Here is a 14,559-nt window from a genome sequence, read left to right as displayed (position 1 = left end):
CTAAAAGAAAACTAGATATAGTAAATCTGTTACAAAAATTAAAAAACAAAAACATGTATAATGTAAAGGTATAAGCTCTATAAAACTGAAAAAAAAAAAAAGTCTATAAACTGTTAATGTATTAAAAAAAAGTAAAATATCCCCCCCCCCAAAGCTACTCCCAAGAAACTGTATAAAATACAAAAGCAAAACAAAAAGAAAATCACATAAAAAAAGAGAAAAAAAAATATCTGCTTTCTGCCTTGGAGGTCTTTATAATTTATCCTTGGCTTAACCTCAGACAAAAAAAAAAACCCTTTTTGTGTTTCTCTGGAAAAAAAAAAAAAAAAAAAAAAAAAAGCCGTGGAGCAGCAGAAAAACAATGGAAGAGATTATTGGCTGCAAAGTACAAAAGAAATACAGAACAGGTTTTCAATTTTCTACAACTTGAGGGTTCCTTTGACGCACAGTTTCAATTCCCTTGACGTCTTTTGTGTCATCAACAATGTCGGATTCATCATCCTATTTAAGATAAAGATAAAAATAATCATGGTTAAATTTAAAAAACAAAACAAAACAAAGCAAGTTTGTTCGTTATAGAAATAGAAAATAAACAGGAATCTTATCAGGACTAATATGGCTACCATTTTAAGAGGAAGCCGATACTGTTACTAAAAATTAACGCTTGGTATAACTTTGGTAAATTTTTGTGAAGTCAAATTTACACTTCATCAATTTATTGATGCTGATCGTCTCCTACATCTGATCTCTTCCCATCCTTATTCAATCACTAATTCTAATCGTTCTCTTGTCTTCATTCATCCTTACAAAAGGATGTCCCCCCCCATCCCCATCACTTACTCTCCACATACCCGCCTCCTTTTCTAACCATAATATTACCTACCTTCATCTCAAAATATCTCTCTTGTATATAAAGTGATCAAAAATGTTCTTATAACTTTGATAAAATTCTTTGAATGAAAGAGAACACATTCAACAACCAAAGATTTGTTTTGATGGTTACCCACTTTTTCATGTACAAGGTGCCTTCAATAAGTTTCCAGACTTTTTTCGTATGGCCACTTTTATTGATAGTACATACATGAAACTCTAGTTTCCTTAAAAGTAATTTCCTTCAGCTGCAATGCACTTGTATCGTTCTAACAACTTCTGGAAAGCCTCATGAAAGTCCTCTTGTGCGAGTGTATCTATGACTCTTAACACAGTCTCTTCCATCTTAATTGTGTCATAAAAACAGCCTCTAAGGTTTTCCTTGAACTTAGAGAATAACCAAAAGTCACAGAGAGCAAGGTCGGGACAATAGGGAGGGTGAGGAACTAGCTTGTTGCCTATCTTGGTTAAATAGTCTGTGACAAGAATGGAATTGTGAACTGGTGCATTCACGCAAACTTTCCGTATCTTCAGTTCTTTGTGAATAATTGTGTGTACAGTTCCCACACTGATATCAAACTGTGCACTTATTGTCCAAATTTAAAACAGAATTTTATTGCATATTGTTCTTCTAAAGTGTCCTCAAGTCCAGATTGCACTTTTGAAATTCACAGGCTGTGACAATCAAGCTTTAGTAGGGTGTATTCTAATTTCTGCTGTAGCTGTTCATTTGGTCAGTTATCTCATAAGATGTATAGCAATAACATACTGAATTTTTAAGAGTCTACGATAATTTTAAATGCCTGTACAAAAAACGTCTGGAAACTTATTAAAGGAACCTCATATTTCTCTACATTGGATCAGATTTAATACATACAATCATTGCAGCCACTTTTTTTAAAATTCTTAGTTAAAGGATAGAATCTTTTTCTCAAAAATCTGTTTTCGATACAAAACAGCGTACTACAAAAATTATATGAAATGGTTACTCGTTTGTTTGTTGTTGGGTAAGCCATTTTAATTTTTGTAGTTTTTTTAATTGAATAGAATATGCGTTTTTTTACTATCTTTCTTCCCCTTGTGCCTAAAATCAAATAGAATCCCCATGAACAAAGTTTCTTTCCAAGAACTTCTCACAAAACTGCTTCCCCAAGGGCTACACCTCTTCAAATGATGGCATATGTTAAACAGCTTTTAGAAATTCTAAACTAAACTATTTCTGCTCAGGTCTTTATTCTTCTTTCTCAAATCCATTAGACACACTTTCTTCCATGTTTTTGTTAGCCTTCTTCTGCCAGAGGACCCCCCCCCCCCGCACGCACACACACAATGGGCCCAGTGGTGGAAATAGGTAAAAAATTGATGTCTTTAACTTTCTGAATTTAATAAAATGTAAAATAAACTTCTGACAAAAATAAAATCAATAAGATAAAAAAAATGCCAATGGCATCATGTTTAGTGATTTTATAAGATTTTGGAGTTGCAGGAATCAGCAACCTTGGTCAGGCTCAGATTTCCATAAGCAAAATTGTACCAACTTTGGAAAACTTCTCAAAAATAGAAAATCCTTAAAAACACATTTCTTACTTGTCTTGTTCGGTTTGTTAATGTTTAGAATTAACTTATCAACTCCAAAAATTGATAATAAATGAACATTTTCAGAAAAATTGAGTATAATTTTAATACATCTTTGTAAAAAAAATATGCCAAAATTGTACATACATTGTACATTGCATTCAAATCGGGTGATTTTCTTTTTCATAAATTGCAATATATCATCAATAGGACTAAAAGCTGACATCAAAAATTTTTTAAATCCTTGGTTTATTTTTTTAAATCCTTAATTTATGGTCTATCTGGTGAAATAACCAGATTTATGTGAGATCAAGCGGTTTCCAAAATAATTTACTTTGAAAAATTCTATGGTTACTGGATAAAATATAGAAACAAAAAAAATTTCCCAATTCTTTTCAATATTATGCGTTTTCAAATCAAAAACATTTATTGCAAATGAATATTGAATTCCATGTTGTTAGTTTGTTACTGTTTACAAACTAACCTACATATTTTTCAAAAATTGAAAATTGTCGATTGAGAAGTTCCGTGTCCATTTGGAATTTCTTTGATTTTCTTTTGTTTAAAACTTTCCTTAATATAATTTCAACTTTCAATTTTTTTTTTTTTTTTTTTGCAGTAATGGTTTTATAACATCAATATTTACATTTCAAGTATAAATTTTCATAAAGAAAGAAATCAGCAAAGTGTCCGTTACACAAAAACGAATCTTCCAAGTAATCATTTATTAAAGGTCGCAGTTTCCACAAACCAAATCCCCCGATTATGATGCTTGTATCAGTACATGTGGAAAAGAATTCAATTCAATCCAAAATTCTGCTGACTAGTTGGAATTCTTCAAATCAGAGATGCAATTCACTCATTTAAAGAGTTGGCACAAGAAAGGCAATTCAGCTGTGCTCGAACTTGCTAGTACGTAAGTTAAATTGTTTGATGCTACTGTTATTAAGAGTGAAGATGTTATAACAACAAAGAAAAGCGTTTTCGTGATCCGTGTGCACACGTTGGCAATAAGGCATAGAATGCAAAGATAAAAATTCGTAACACCATGAAAGATTTAAAGTTTAAGAAGCACGTGTCAGGACTAAGTGATGCCGATTGTATTCTTTGTATTAGCAAGCAGACAGACGAGACAAATCCTGAATTTATTTCTGAATCAATCAACAGATGTGCTAAGGATACTCTGAAGTTGAGAGAAAGTCTAGTTGATAATTATTTGCAATTCCTTTCAAGAAAACCATCACCAATTGAATAGTTAACTGACGTTATGTGTAGACTGCTTGAACGTTTTGATCCTTGTGTTGTGAAGCAGTTCAATCAATTGCATCCTAATAAATACTGCACTGAATGTTGTGCAAATGATCACACTATTAAATCTCATGCAAGGCTTTTCAACTTACCAAAGAAATTTTTTGTTTCTCTTGTTGAAGATATCTTAATATATTGTAATATATATATATATATATATATATATATATATATATATATACTATTTCGTATTCACATTAGACTTACAACAAGCCATGAACAACTGCCAGCAGATCATTTTTCATTATGATATGCCAAATATTTAATTTGCACTTTTGGGAGCAAATTCCTGGAATTAAGTTTTTGGGTCCTAAACACCAAATTTGACATTTTTTCAAATATTTTAATTTTTATGCATTTGACTCATCGTTTTACCTCAAAAAAGCCCTCAACCACTACCCGAGGACTTGCCATTGTCTATTTCCACAAATCAGCAATCTCAACCCACTGTGACACACACAAACACACACACAGGGGAGGGGGGGGGGTGTTTATAAAATAAAATTGAATATACTTTAATTCATGCAGATTTCGTATTTATTATTAGAGTCAATTCTATATTGATTATTATATTGTACCTAATATATAGTAGTAATTTCAAAAGTTTAAAAAATAAAACTTTGTTGCCATCGGTTAGAATCGCAACCAAAATATTTAGCGCTCCAGCCACATCTACTGATGTAACTATTGAGATAGGTGTAAAAAAAAAAAAAAAAATTAATATTAAAAGCCTTGAAAAGATGAATTGAATTTTGGCACAGAAAGTTAAAATCTGTTGACAAGTCGAAATGAACATTTTGCGCTTCAATTTGTTGATATATGTCTGTACGCGTTATTCATTCATCCAAACAAAGATTTTAATCATTATAAACCATCGTTGGTGTAGGATTACTATTTTCTGTTAATTTCAGTGTTTTGTGATGAGTAGTTTAAATATATTGTTCAAGATTGAATGATGATCAATGAATGTTCCACCCTCTCATATTTTTATTGTCATTCAAAATTAGCGAAATAACCCATTTTTTTTTTTAATCATTGATTGAATACCTGCTCTAGTTAGGTTTTAGAAAAGTAAAAAAACTTTGGTTAAAATTAAACTTCCTTCTTTAATTGGATTTTTTTGATTATCGATACTTAGCAGATTCATTCCCGATACAAAACCTACGTAAGAACACTTCCACACACATCAAGTATCTTCATGTGAAATTAAAAAAAAAAAAAAAAAAAAAAAAAAAAGACCCAGCCATTTCAGAGTCTATATAGAACGAACTCACAGACAAAGTTACATTTATATAATAGTAGTGATAAAGATATATATATAGTGACCTTATGTGTGTGTGTGCGCACATGCACAGAATGGTCTACGAAACTACTGTCAACTTTTGGTCTACAAACTTGATATATGAGATATTTGGACCTGTAGAACAAATTCAATTTGGTTTTTAGACATAAAAAAAAAAAAAAAAAAAAAAAAAAAAAAGGAGGGGGTTAAAAATTTAAAAATTATTTGGCAAGTGTAATTGGAGCTAATTTTTATCGTCCTCGCATGTACAATAGATGTTAAACTACATTAATGGTTTAAGTTTTGATATCCATCTAGCCTTAGATCACATGGTAGTGAATATCGCTAGAGAGCTAAATGGTGCTCTCAGTTAGAATCAAAACCAAAATAAAGTCATTTTGTTTTTAAAAACTTGAAATCACTATATTTTGGGTACAATATAATTAATAATTGGTGCTATAATAATAATACGAAATCTGCATGAATTGCAATATATTATTTATGCATGTTTTACAACCAGGCAATGACAGGCGGCCTGCCAGTAAATATATAAAATTTATAGATCTAAGAAGGGGGAAAAAAAAAAAATGGAAGAATTATATCCAATCTGTTGCTAAAGTTGTTGAAAAAAGTTGGATCATTCTACCGCACTAGAAAGTAGCTGACTCCTGATATGATCTTCTACTCGTATAAAAGTCAGGTACATCCTAAGAGATAGTATTGCTGCCATATCTGGGAGATGTCACTCAGAATATATTTTTTTTTGCCTTGAAAAAGTTCAAATCGTCTTTGCAATCTAGTGGGGAAGGATTTGTTTGCTACATCCCCCCCCACCCAGAAGAAACTTTGTTAGTCTTTCTCTACTCATCAACCCTACTTTCTCCTTATAAAACTTTTACATCAAGAACTCATCTGTTATCACTATAAGGAACTTCCCTTTCTTCTTCCATATGCCTAACATCAAACAATTTCCAGGAACAGAGTGAACGTTCCATCTGTGGAAGACATTGCCACAAGATTGCTTCCATGAGAATTACACCATTCTTCAAATCTAATCCCAATAAACACTCATCATAAACCATCCTCATAAATCATTAATCCTTATTCTTGAGTGGGTTTTCGCCTTGATAAGTGGTGATTAGTAAAACAAATCATATTTGAGATGTAAAGTTAGTAGAAAGAAAAGTTCATTCGTCAAATGCATTAACAAAACAAAAACACGAGTTATAATTTTAATCGCCACAAATACACATTTTAAAAACAGTCTTCTACATGAAGGTAAAAAACAGTGAAAACTAACAGCAACCTACGTTCACAGAACAAGTTATTTAAAACAATCATTTGCAGATATAGTATGTACAAAATGTTACACATTGTCGATTTTGGGGAGAATTAATAATCACTATCTTCACTGTCACATTCATGAACTCAACAAATCAAGCAGATCACAAAACGGTGCATCTAAGCTATTATTTTGACATCACATTTTCTATATGCACAAAATTTAACTTTACATAAAATAAATGATTAAGCCTGGGGGGGGGGCTATTGTTCTTAATAAAAACTTAACTAGACACATTCAATTAATATGTGTACGTTTACAATTTCGGTTCACTATAAACATTCATCTCATTATATTCATCCCATTGACAATTATCAAACATCATAATACAACATCAGTTTAACATGCTAATATGTTTAACTACTTAAATTCCTAATGTTGATGAGAACAAAGTTAATAGGTTACAAAATATCTGGTCCATTTATATAAGAAATCTTTGAGACAATTCATTTTTTCATTGATAGTATTTTTGAAATTTATACTTTAACTGTCACAATTCTATTAAGACATATTGATTTCTGTTGACACATCTAAAACTTGATCAACTCAAGCTTGGTTTTGACTACATATACAGAATCTTAAAGTTATCCAACGGAAGAGCTTAAAAGATTTGTAATTGAAGAAATTTCTATACTATATACAACTGTTTAAGAAAAAACTAGCTTTTATTTATTAGCAATCACAAGTTCATCACATTTAGCTTCGCTTGTTTTCTATGATGGCATATATTAAACAAGCATAATATAAACTAACTCATCTGACTGAACTCCAGTTTATGGTTGCCCTCACCAAACTTTCACCCCCCCCCAAAAAAAACACACTTGACTAGCTACAAGCACTATAAACGATTTCTCCCACTATCTGTGCATAAATCTAAACGCAGATCCCATTAACAAAACTTTTTCATAACTACCACTTGTGGAACACTGTTCTGTTGTCCTGCTTCCCAGTTGACTACAACATGGTAGCCTTCAAATCCAATGTAAACAAATTCTTGTTGAGCTGATCCCATAAATAATCAAATTCTACCAAATTTGCACCATTAATGATGACTACACTACCACCATACATTCATTAACCCTTATCCTCGAGTGGTCTTCGAGCCTTGATAAGTGGTGACTCCTAAGTAAAAAAAAAAACAAACCCATTCTAGTCAGATCTTAGTCCTTTCTCAAATCCATTATCACTTTCTTCCATGTGTTCCTTGTCCTTACCTTGTGAACTGACCCTGCTACCTTAACTGTTCTACATTTAGTAACCTAAGAACTTTCATTCATTCTTTCAATGCGACCATACCAAAAAAGTCTTTGTGCACAGCTCCCTAAACTATACCAATTCAATCTTCCTCTAAGCTCAGCAGATCCAAGTCTGTCTTTAAAATTCACATTACATATCAATCTTACTGTTATATCATTTCTATCCATGCAACACATATCCTCAATGCTTACTCTTACTCGGTTTCACTTTCAGACATCATTACACTGATCACACATGTCTGGTAAATTCTTTTTTTGATTGTCAATAGTAACAATCTACTTGTTAGTAATGGTCGAAGTTTCTTGAACTTATTTTATCTACTTCTAACTCTTGCAATCACACTAGCACCTGCGATATCCTCTGTTCCAAGGTAACAAAACTTTAAAAAAACAAAAAACAAAAAAAAACTTAATATCTAAATAGACACCAAAATAAATATTTTTTGATAAAGAAAAATCAACAATTTTAATGAGTAGTAAGGAAAAATTCTAGACAATCGATCAACCAGAACGAAGATATGCAACCTTTTTTTTTTTTTTTTTAAATCAATTTTAATTTACGGATTTCATTCAAAATGAGAAATACCAGTTAAAATGCACAATTTGCCAGATCATAGTGAATCAAATTATAGTAGAACCCCAGGATAGTTTTTTTCAGGTTACGATGTGGAATACAATGTTTTTCCGGACCCTGGTTACGATATTTGCCCAGCCTTACAGTGTTATTCATAATGTTATTTGATTATATACATGCGTATTATATACTGTATTTGGTTACTAATTTTTAATATGTATTGCATGAAATTCTGCTTAGGCCCCGCCATGCGGCGATTTCACCTTATGATCCCAACCCCAGAATGGATTAATGCCGAATCCATTTCATATGAAAATATTTAACAAGGAATCACACGCACACAAATACATATTAAAGCTTACTTTTTCCATTTCCTCTTTTACTTGATTTGTTGGCATTGGAACATGCTTTGGAGGTTGTGGAGGTGCAAAATATCTTGTGGATAACAAAAGGTCTACGAGAAAAACCATAATCTGGAAGAAAAAAAAAAATGAAAAAAATCAAATTGGTTTGATTTCTGCAAATAAATGTTTATAGAAGCAACTTACAGTCAAATATTAATTCATGAAAATCTTATGGCCACCATGATTATTTCTTGCTCTCTATGATAGACATCTTTCGGTTTAAAAAGGCAAAGTCTAAGAAAGTGTGGAGGGCAAGTTGTTACCTACTCAACAGACGCCCTTTCTCTACATTGCTGGAATAGTTCAGTAGAAAGGCAAGCGCTGATACACCACATGGTTCCAGTGCTGCCACAAGATTTGCCAGCATATTATATACACAGACTACCTTAGGGATCATGGCTTATATATATATATATATATATATATATATATATATTTGTTTTTGTGATATGTTTTGAATGAATTCAATTATTTATACGAAAGTGCATTTTTACCTAAATGCGAATTAGGAATAATTTCCTCTTTAACCAATTTGGTACCCTCAAATAGAGAGTGATATATATATATATGATAATTATAGAAATAATCTAACATAATGAAAAAAAATTTGTTTATATGTCCATTAATGTTCGTTTCTATTTCAAGACTTTCTCAAGGTGACTGATTTGAAGAAAAACACAGAAGTCAATAATTTGAAAATACATGGCGAGTCTATGGCATCAAACATTTTTTATTCTTTTTTTTTTTAATGAAAAAAATGTTAGAATTCAAAATATGTGTTGAATTTATGAAATGCAATGAACACGTACTTTTTAAATATTGATGTTATGTCGAAAGTTATACGTGTGTGTACGGCATAATCACGTTGAAACACAGGGTATCGTCAGGTCATCAAAGTTAAACAATGTGGAGTACCAAATGAGACAATTTTAAGTATTTTAAGCGCTGTATACTCTCTGCTTATCTCTGTATTGTTTCCAGTAGTCCTGAACCTCCACTTGCCATTGGTAAGTAACAACACCAACTCAGGAGAGATTGGTTGGAGATTGCACAACTGTTGCCACAAAAATCCATGCGCAGACACTCTTACAGGGGATATCCATAGTCTGTCAAGACTGAAAGAAGCTACCATGTATGCATGTGTATAGGAACTTGCTTAGTCTTGAGAATGGATATTCTTTGTAAGCCTACCTGCATGGGAAATCTATAGTGAAGCAAGAAGTACACAACTTTCAACCTCATCTGTTGATTTTCCAATGACAAGGAGAAATCTAGGAGGACTGAAAAAAATTCTGAGATAAGCAGTGAAAGATGGGTGTTATTTCAGAATTTTTCTTCGACGTTGCACAATCAAGGTTTGAGAGTTTGCACTATCTAATCCATAACTGGAGAAGATATATAGATCCATATCTTTCAAGGGTACTAGTGAAAGTGATTCAGTAGCCCCGATAGAACTCAAACTCGACATGCAGAGCACACAGTCAGCACTTGTAACCACAACACCATACTACTTCTATATATACATGCAGAAAAAAAGCTCACTCATAAAACAATTTACCCCCCCCCCACCTCAATTCCAAGAATTGTTTCAAAAGTATAAATCGAAATTGTAAAAGTAACTTACCAATCCAAGTATGAATCCACATAACAATGTAGCCAAAGCAAAGATAACATAACATCCCCATTCAGGAATTCCATACTCATCGGTCATCGTAGAATACAGAGACTGAAAAAAAAAAAATAAATAAAATAAATTTTACACACCTAAAATAAACCAGAGAATTCATTTATCATTAAATAAAACAATTCAATATACCAAGCTCTTGTGCATATTCTCCTATACGGATGCGAAACCTTGCCAATACGAGTTTGTGACCTGTCCAAACTGGAAGTTTTTGACCACTAATATCTATGCCACAACCTTAGAGTTCACTGGCACCAATTTGTCCCAAATGTCATCATCTGTTCGTGCTGCTGGATACCATCCCTGAAACAGACCCTCCTTCCGAGACATCTCGGATGGTTTGGTCACACTCTACACTGGCAAGCAGATGACTTCATCCATGCCACCATCAATCCAGCCCCACTCCAGAGTTGGAAGAAATGACGCAATGGTCAACTGAAAACCTTGCTCAGCATGGTAAAATAAGATGCCTATCTGATACTGTGTTTTCGCCTCTATGGAATGCGTTGTTGGAACTGCAAATGGCTGGACCCGACATAGACTGCAACTTCAAACCAACATGCCTGGGCAGCATCTGTACGAAATACAGAGAATTCAGTTGGAGGAACCGGTTCAACTTACCTACGGTGAACACCGACAACAAAACAATTCGGTATTTAATTATTTTGAAATATTTACACATTTCGCATTGTGGAAAGAAAGAACAGATGGCTGTTGAAGTAAAAATAACTTTATAGTTATTGGTCTCTTTTCTACCTCAAGAGACAAGGGATACACCCTGTGAAAGGGTGTCTGCAGGAGTTCATAGTGAATCAAGGGTTGTGTTGTTTCTAATTATACTTATTAACTTCTTATGCAAGTTTATTGTTGAGAAGTAATCCTAAACAGAAAATAATGCTTGCATCAGTTGGGGAGATCGAGTTTTTCTTGTAGATTTGTTGCCTCCTACCAAGGCTTGAAAGTATAGTCCATCCTACTATTTTATGCATATTTGGAGAGAGATCCATACTTTTTCTGTACATTAAGAATGAGAAAATGAAGGAGAGAGAGAATAGAGAGTAAAGAAGAAACATCATAATGAATTTATTAACATTAAAATACAAGTGAAAGATTGGCCAAAAATATTCATTCCTTCACCCTCAAATGGGCATTTTTTTTCTACAGGGAGGGTCGCTTTTTTTCAGGTATTTTCAAAAGTAATACCCTCTTTTCGATTGACTAGCCGTAATTTAAACATTCATCACTTCCGGTTTAGCGATGGGCGCAACAGCAAAGAAGTTACATTTTTTTTTCACATTCTTTTCCTCCTTTGCGGTACGGGTTCGAGCCTGCCTGCCTGCCTACAACCACTTTTTTTTTTTGCGCTCACACCTACAAACACCCGGGCACCCAGGCTAGTATATATATTATTATATTGCAACAATAAAACTTTAAACCAAACTTTGGATTGCTTTTTTTTTTTTTTTTTTTTAATAAAAACGAGTTATATTATTTCCTTATGACCAAGATTAAATTTCTGTAGAATGTGTTTATATATTTAGACAACTCTTTACAAAACATTTTGTAGGGAACAGGATTTTCCCTACATTAATAACTGAATTGAGAATTTAGGACACCAATATCTCCTGTCAGCGGTAAGTTACGGTGAAACAAACGAGATTTGAAAATTACATAATTTTTATTTTTTTTTAAAGATAAAATATAATATCACAACATACAAATCTTTTTATAACTTATTCTCTATAAAAAAATTTACTATTCGCTTACCTCCCCACAAGGGCAGAACTAAAGGTTATAAAAACATTTCTAAATAAAATCATGTATTTTATTTTTGATTATTATCAGGACGTTGATCTTTACTGCTAGCTATAAATGAAATCTTTCTAGACAGAGGCAATTTTATCAAAATGGCATAATCAAGAATAAAATTCTAAATTCTTATATCAGTTTTTAATGCAGGGAAAATCCTCTTACTCACAAAATGTTTTGTAAAAAAAAAAAAAAAAAAAAAAAAAAAAAAAAAAAAAAAAAATTATGCAAATATATAAACACAACTCTACAAAAAACAGTCTTGACCACAAGTAAATAATATAACTCATTTTTATTATTAAAAAAAAAAAAAAAAAAAAAAAAAAGCAATCCAAAGTTTGGTTTAAAAAGTCTTGCCACGATATAACTTGTTTTTATTATTAAAAAAGATAATATATATATATATATATATATATATATATGATGATTGATCGCCATCACATTGAGTTTTCCCAATGTTGTCGTCCATGCCATCTCAGATGACTCTGCACTCCCGCCGCAGATTTGCACATCTTGAAGCAGATGTGACATACAAATTGAGCAATTTCCATCGAGTTGACTTCCTCTGGAGGTTGAAGGGTATTCCTATGAACAATCACACACATATATATATATACAAACATACACACACACAATACAAAATTTAGTTTTTAAATGTTTTATTGTCGTGATACATTCATATAACTTGTTATTACTTTAAAAAAAAAATATATATATATATATATATATATATAGTAATACAAAGTTTAGTTTAAAAAGGATTTCTTGTTGCGATATTTGCTTACACTAGAGACAATGTTTGTGCAAAGGTGAAGGTCAAACGGTGTCAAAGGAAAGAAGTCTTTTTTTTTCTTCACAATAAAGTCTGTCACAGTCCTTATTCCTTACTTTGTCTAATAATTTTTTAATAGAAAAAGTAGGCTTTTAATAATGTCAGAGAAAAAAAAAAAAAAAAAAAAAAAAAAACTTTATAGCTATGCATATTTTTATAATAATACATATACATACGATGAACAGAACATTTTTGATACAAAAGATTGTACAGGTTTAGGTTGGTTTTACAGCATATCAAACTTTTATGGTTATTCAATGTCGAATAAAACTGTCAAATGGAATCATAGTTAGGATAATTATTTCCTACTCTTTAAAAACATTACTCCTAGAAGTAAATACTATAGAGATGGTGGAGACATTACTCCTAGAAAACAATACTCTTAGAAGAAAAGTTTACAATGAATGGGAACATTACTCGTAGAAAACATTCCTTGGCAGTGTTTTTTTTTTTCTCAACATGATTGACCCCAAGCCACTACCTTCTGGAATCTGTTGGAGAGGAAAAACAAAAAAGATAGGATTTTTATTTTAAGAAGAAGCAAACTGAATAGTAAGGGCACGATATGACAAACTGATTGGTTGGATTAGACATCTATGAAGTTATGGCAAAAGTGAATTGCTGCAAGTCACCAAACAACATACTGTTTAACCAACAAGATCCCATTCTAAAGCATCATGGGTCAACATCCATGATATACAGGTGGAAGGGAGATGCGTTATGTCTCTGCATAGGGTTGCAGTCAGTCAATTCATGGTTCTTTCAACAAGGCCAGACTATGGTAATGTAGACAAGATTCACAAGACATCGTAAAACAACAAATGTTAAAAAAGAAATAAAAAAAAAAAAAGGTTTTCTTTATACTTAAATACAATTAATTGATGATTTTGGAAAAGTTTTCAATTAATGAACATTCATGAAGATCGATTATCTTAAAAAATAAATAAAATAAACATCAGTTTAAGTACAGGGTCTTCCAAAAGTCTTGGACACTTTTTGACATTGAATATCTTGAGAAATATTAATGATATAAAAACACATCTGGTATATTCAGAAAGCTTGTAATCTTGTGGAATGTTCAAAGATGTTTAATGTAAGCACAATTGGTCACATGACACACCAAGCCGATAGTCCAATTCTTGCCAAACACATCCTAGCATTGTATTGTCAATGGTTGCAACGCCTATTATTTGGGCCTTCAGCTTCCCTATATCTCTTGGAATAAAAAGCACAGACTAGTCCTTTCAGACCCCCCCCCCCCCAAAAAAAAAAAAAAAAAAAAAAAAAAAATCACAGAGTCCAAGATCTGTGAACAAGTATATACAAAATGCCTTTTCTTTAAGTGAACAGCATTACTGGATCTGAAAAGAAATAATATAATAGCCTTACAAAAGACAATTAGCTTTAAAACTGCACCACTTTCATCTTATTACCTTTCATTGTTAAGCAGATATGAGGACTTGAAATGTACCCAAAACTTTTGGAACACCCTGTATGATTATCTGAAGTTGTGTATTCAGTTATTAAAAAAATAAACATCAGTGTAAAATGACTGGAGAGTACTTCAACTGAAACAAAAAATATTAATGAAAAATAATTTTTCATGAATATTTTTTGTTTCAG

General features: G+C 32.0%; 1 protein-coding gene across 1 annotated transcript in view; it reads right to left on the bottom strand.

The window, feature by feature from the left end:
* Positions 1-316: 316 nt before the first annotated feature.
* LOC145277614 (thioredoxin-related transmembrane protein 1-like) overlaps positions 317-14,559 on the bottom strand; it is a 37,013-nt gene continuing 22,770 nt past the window's right edge. Inside the window, exons 6-8 of the mRNA XM_080129147.1 lie at positions 10,236-10,337; positions 8,570-8,680; positions 317-501 (exon numbers count right to left, since the gene is read on the bottom strand). Coding sequence (XP_079985273.1) covers positions 412-501; positions 8,570-8,680; positions 10,236-10,337 — 303 coding nt within the window. The 3' untranslated portion in view covers positions 317-411. The remainder of the gene's footprint in view (positions 502-8,569; positions 8,681-10,235; positions 10,338-14,559) is intronic.

This window comes from Euprymna scolopes, chromosome 1 (assembly GCF_053919585.1).
Source record: "Euprymna scolopes isolate OS-2025 chromosome 1, ASM5391958v1, whole genome shotgun sequence".
Lineage (NCBI taxonomy): Eukaryota > Metazoa > Mollusca > Cephalopoda > Sepiida > Sepiolidae > Euprymna > Euprymna scolopes.
This window is presented reverse-complemented; position numbering and strand designations above follow the sequence as displayed.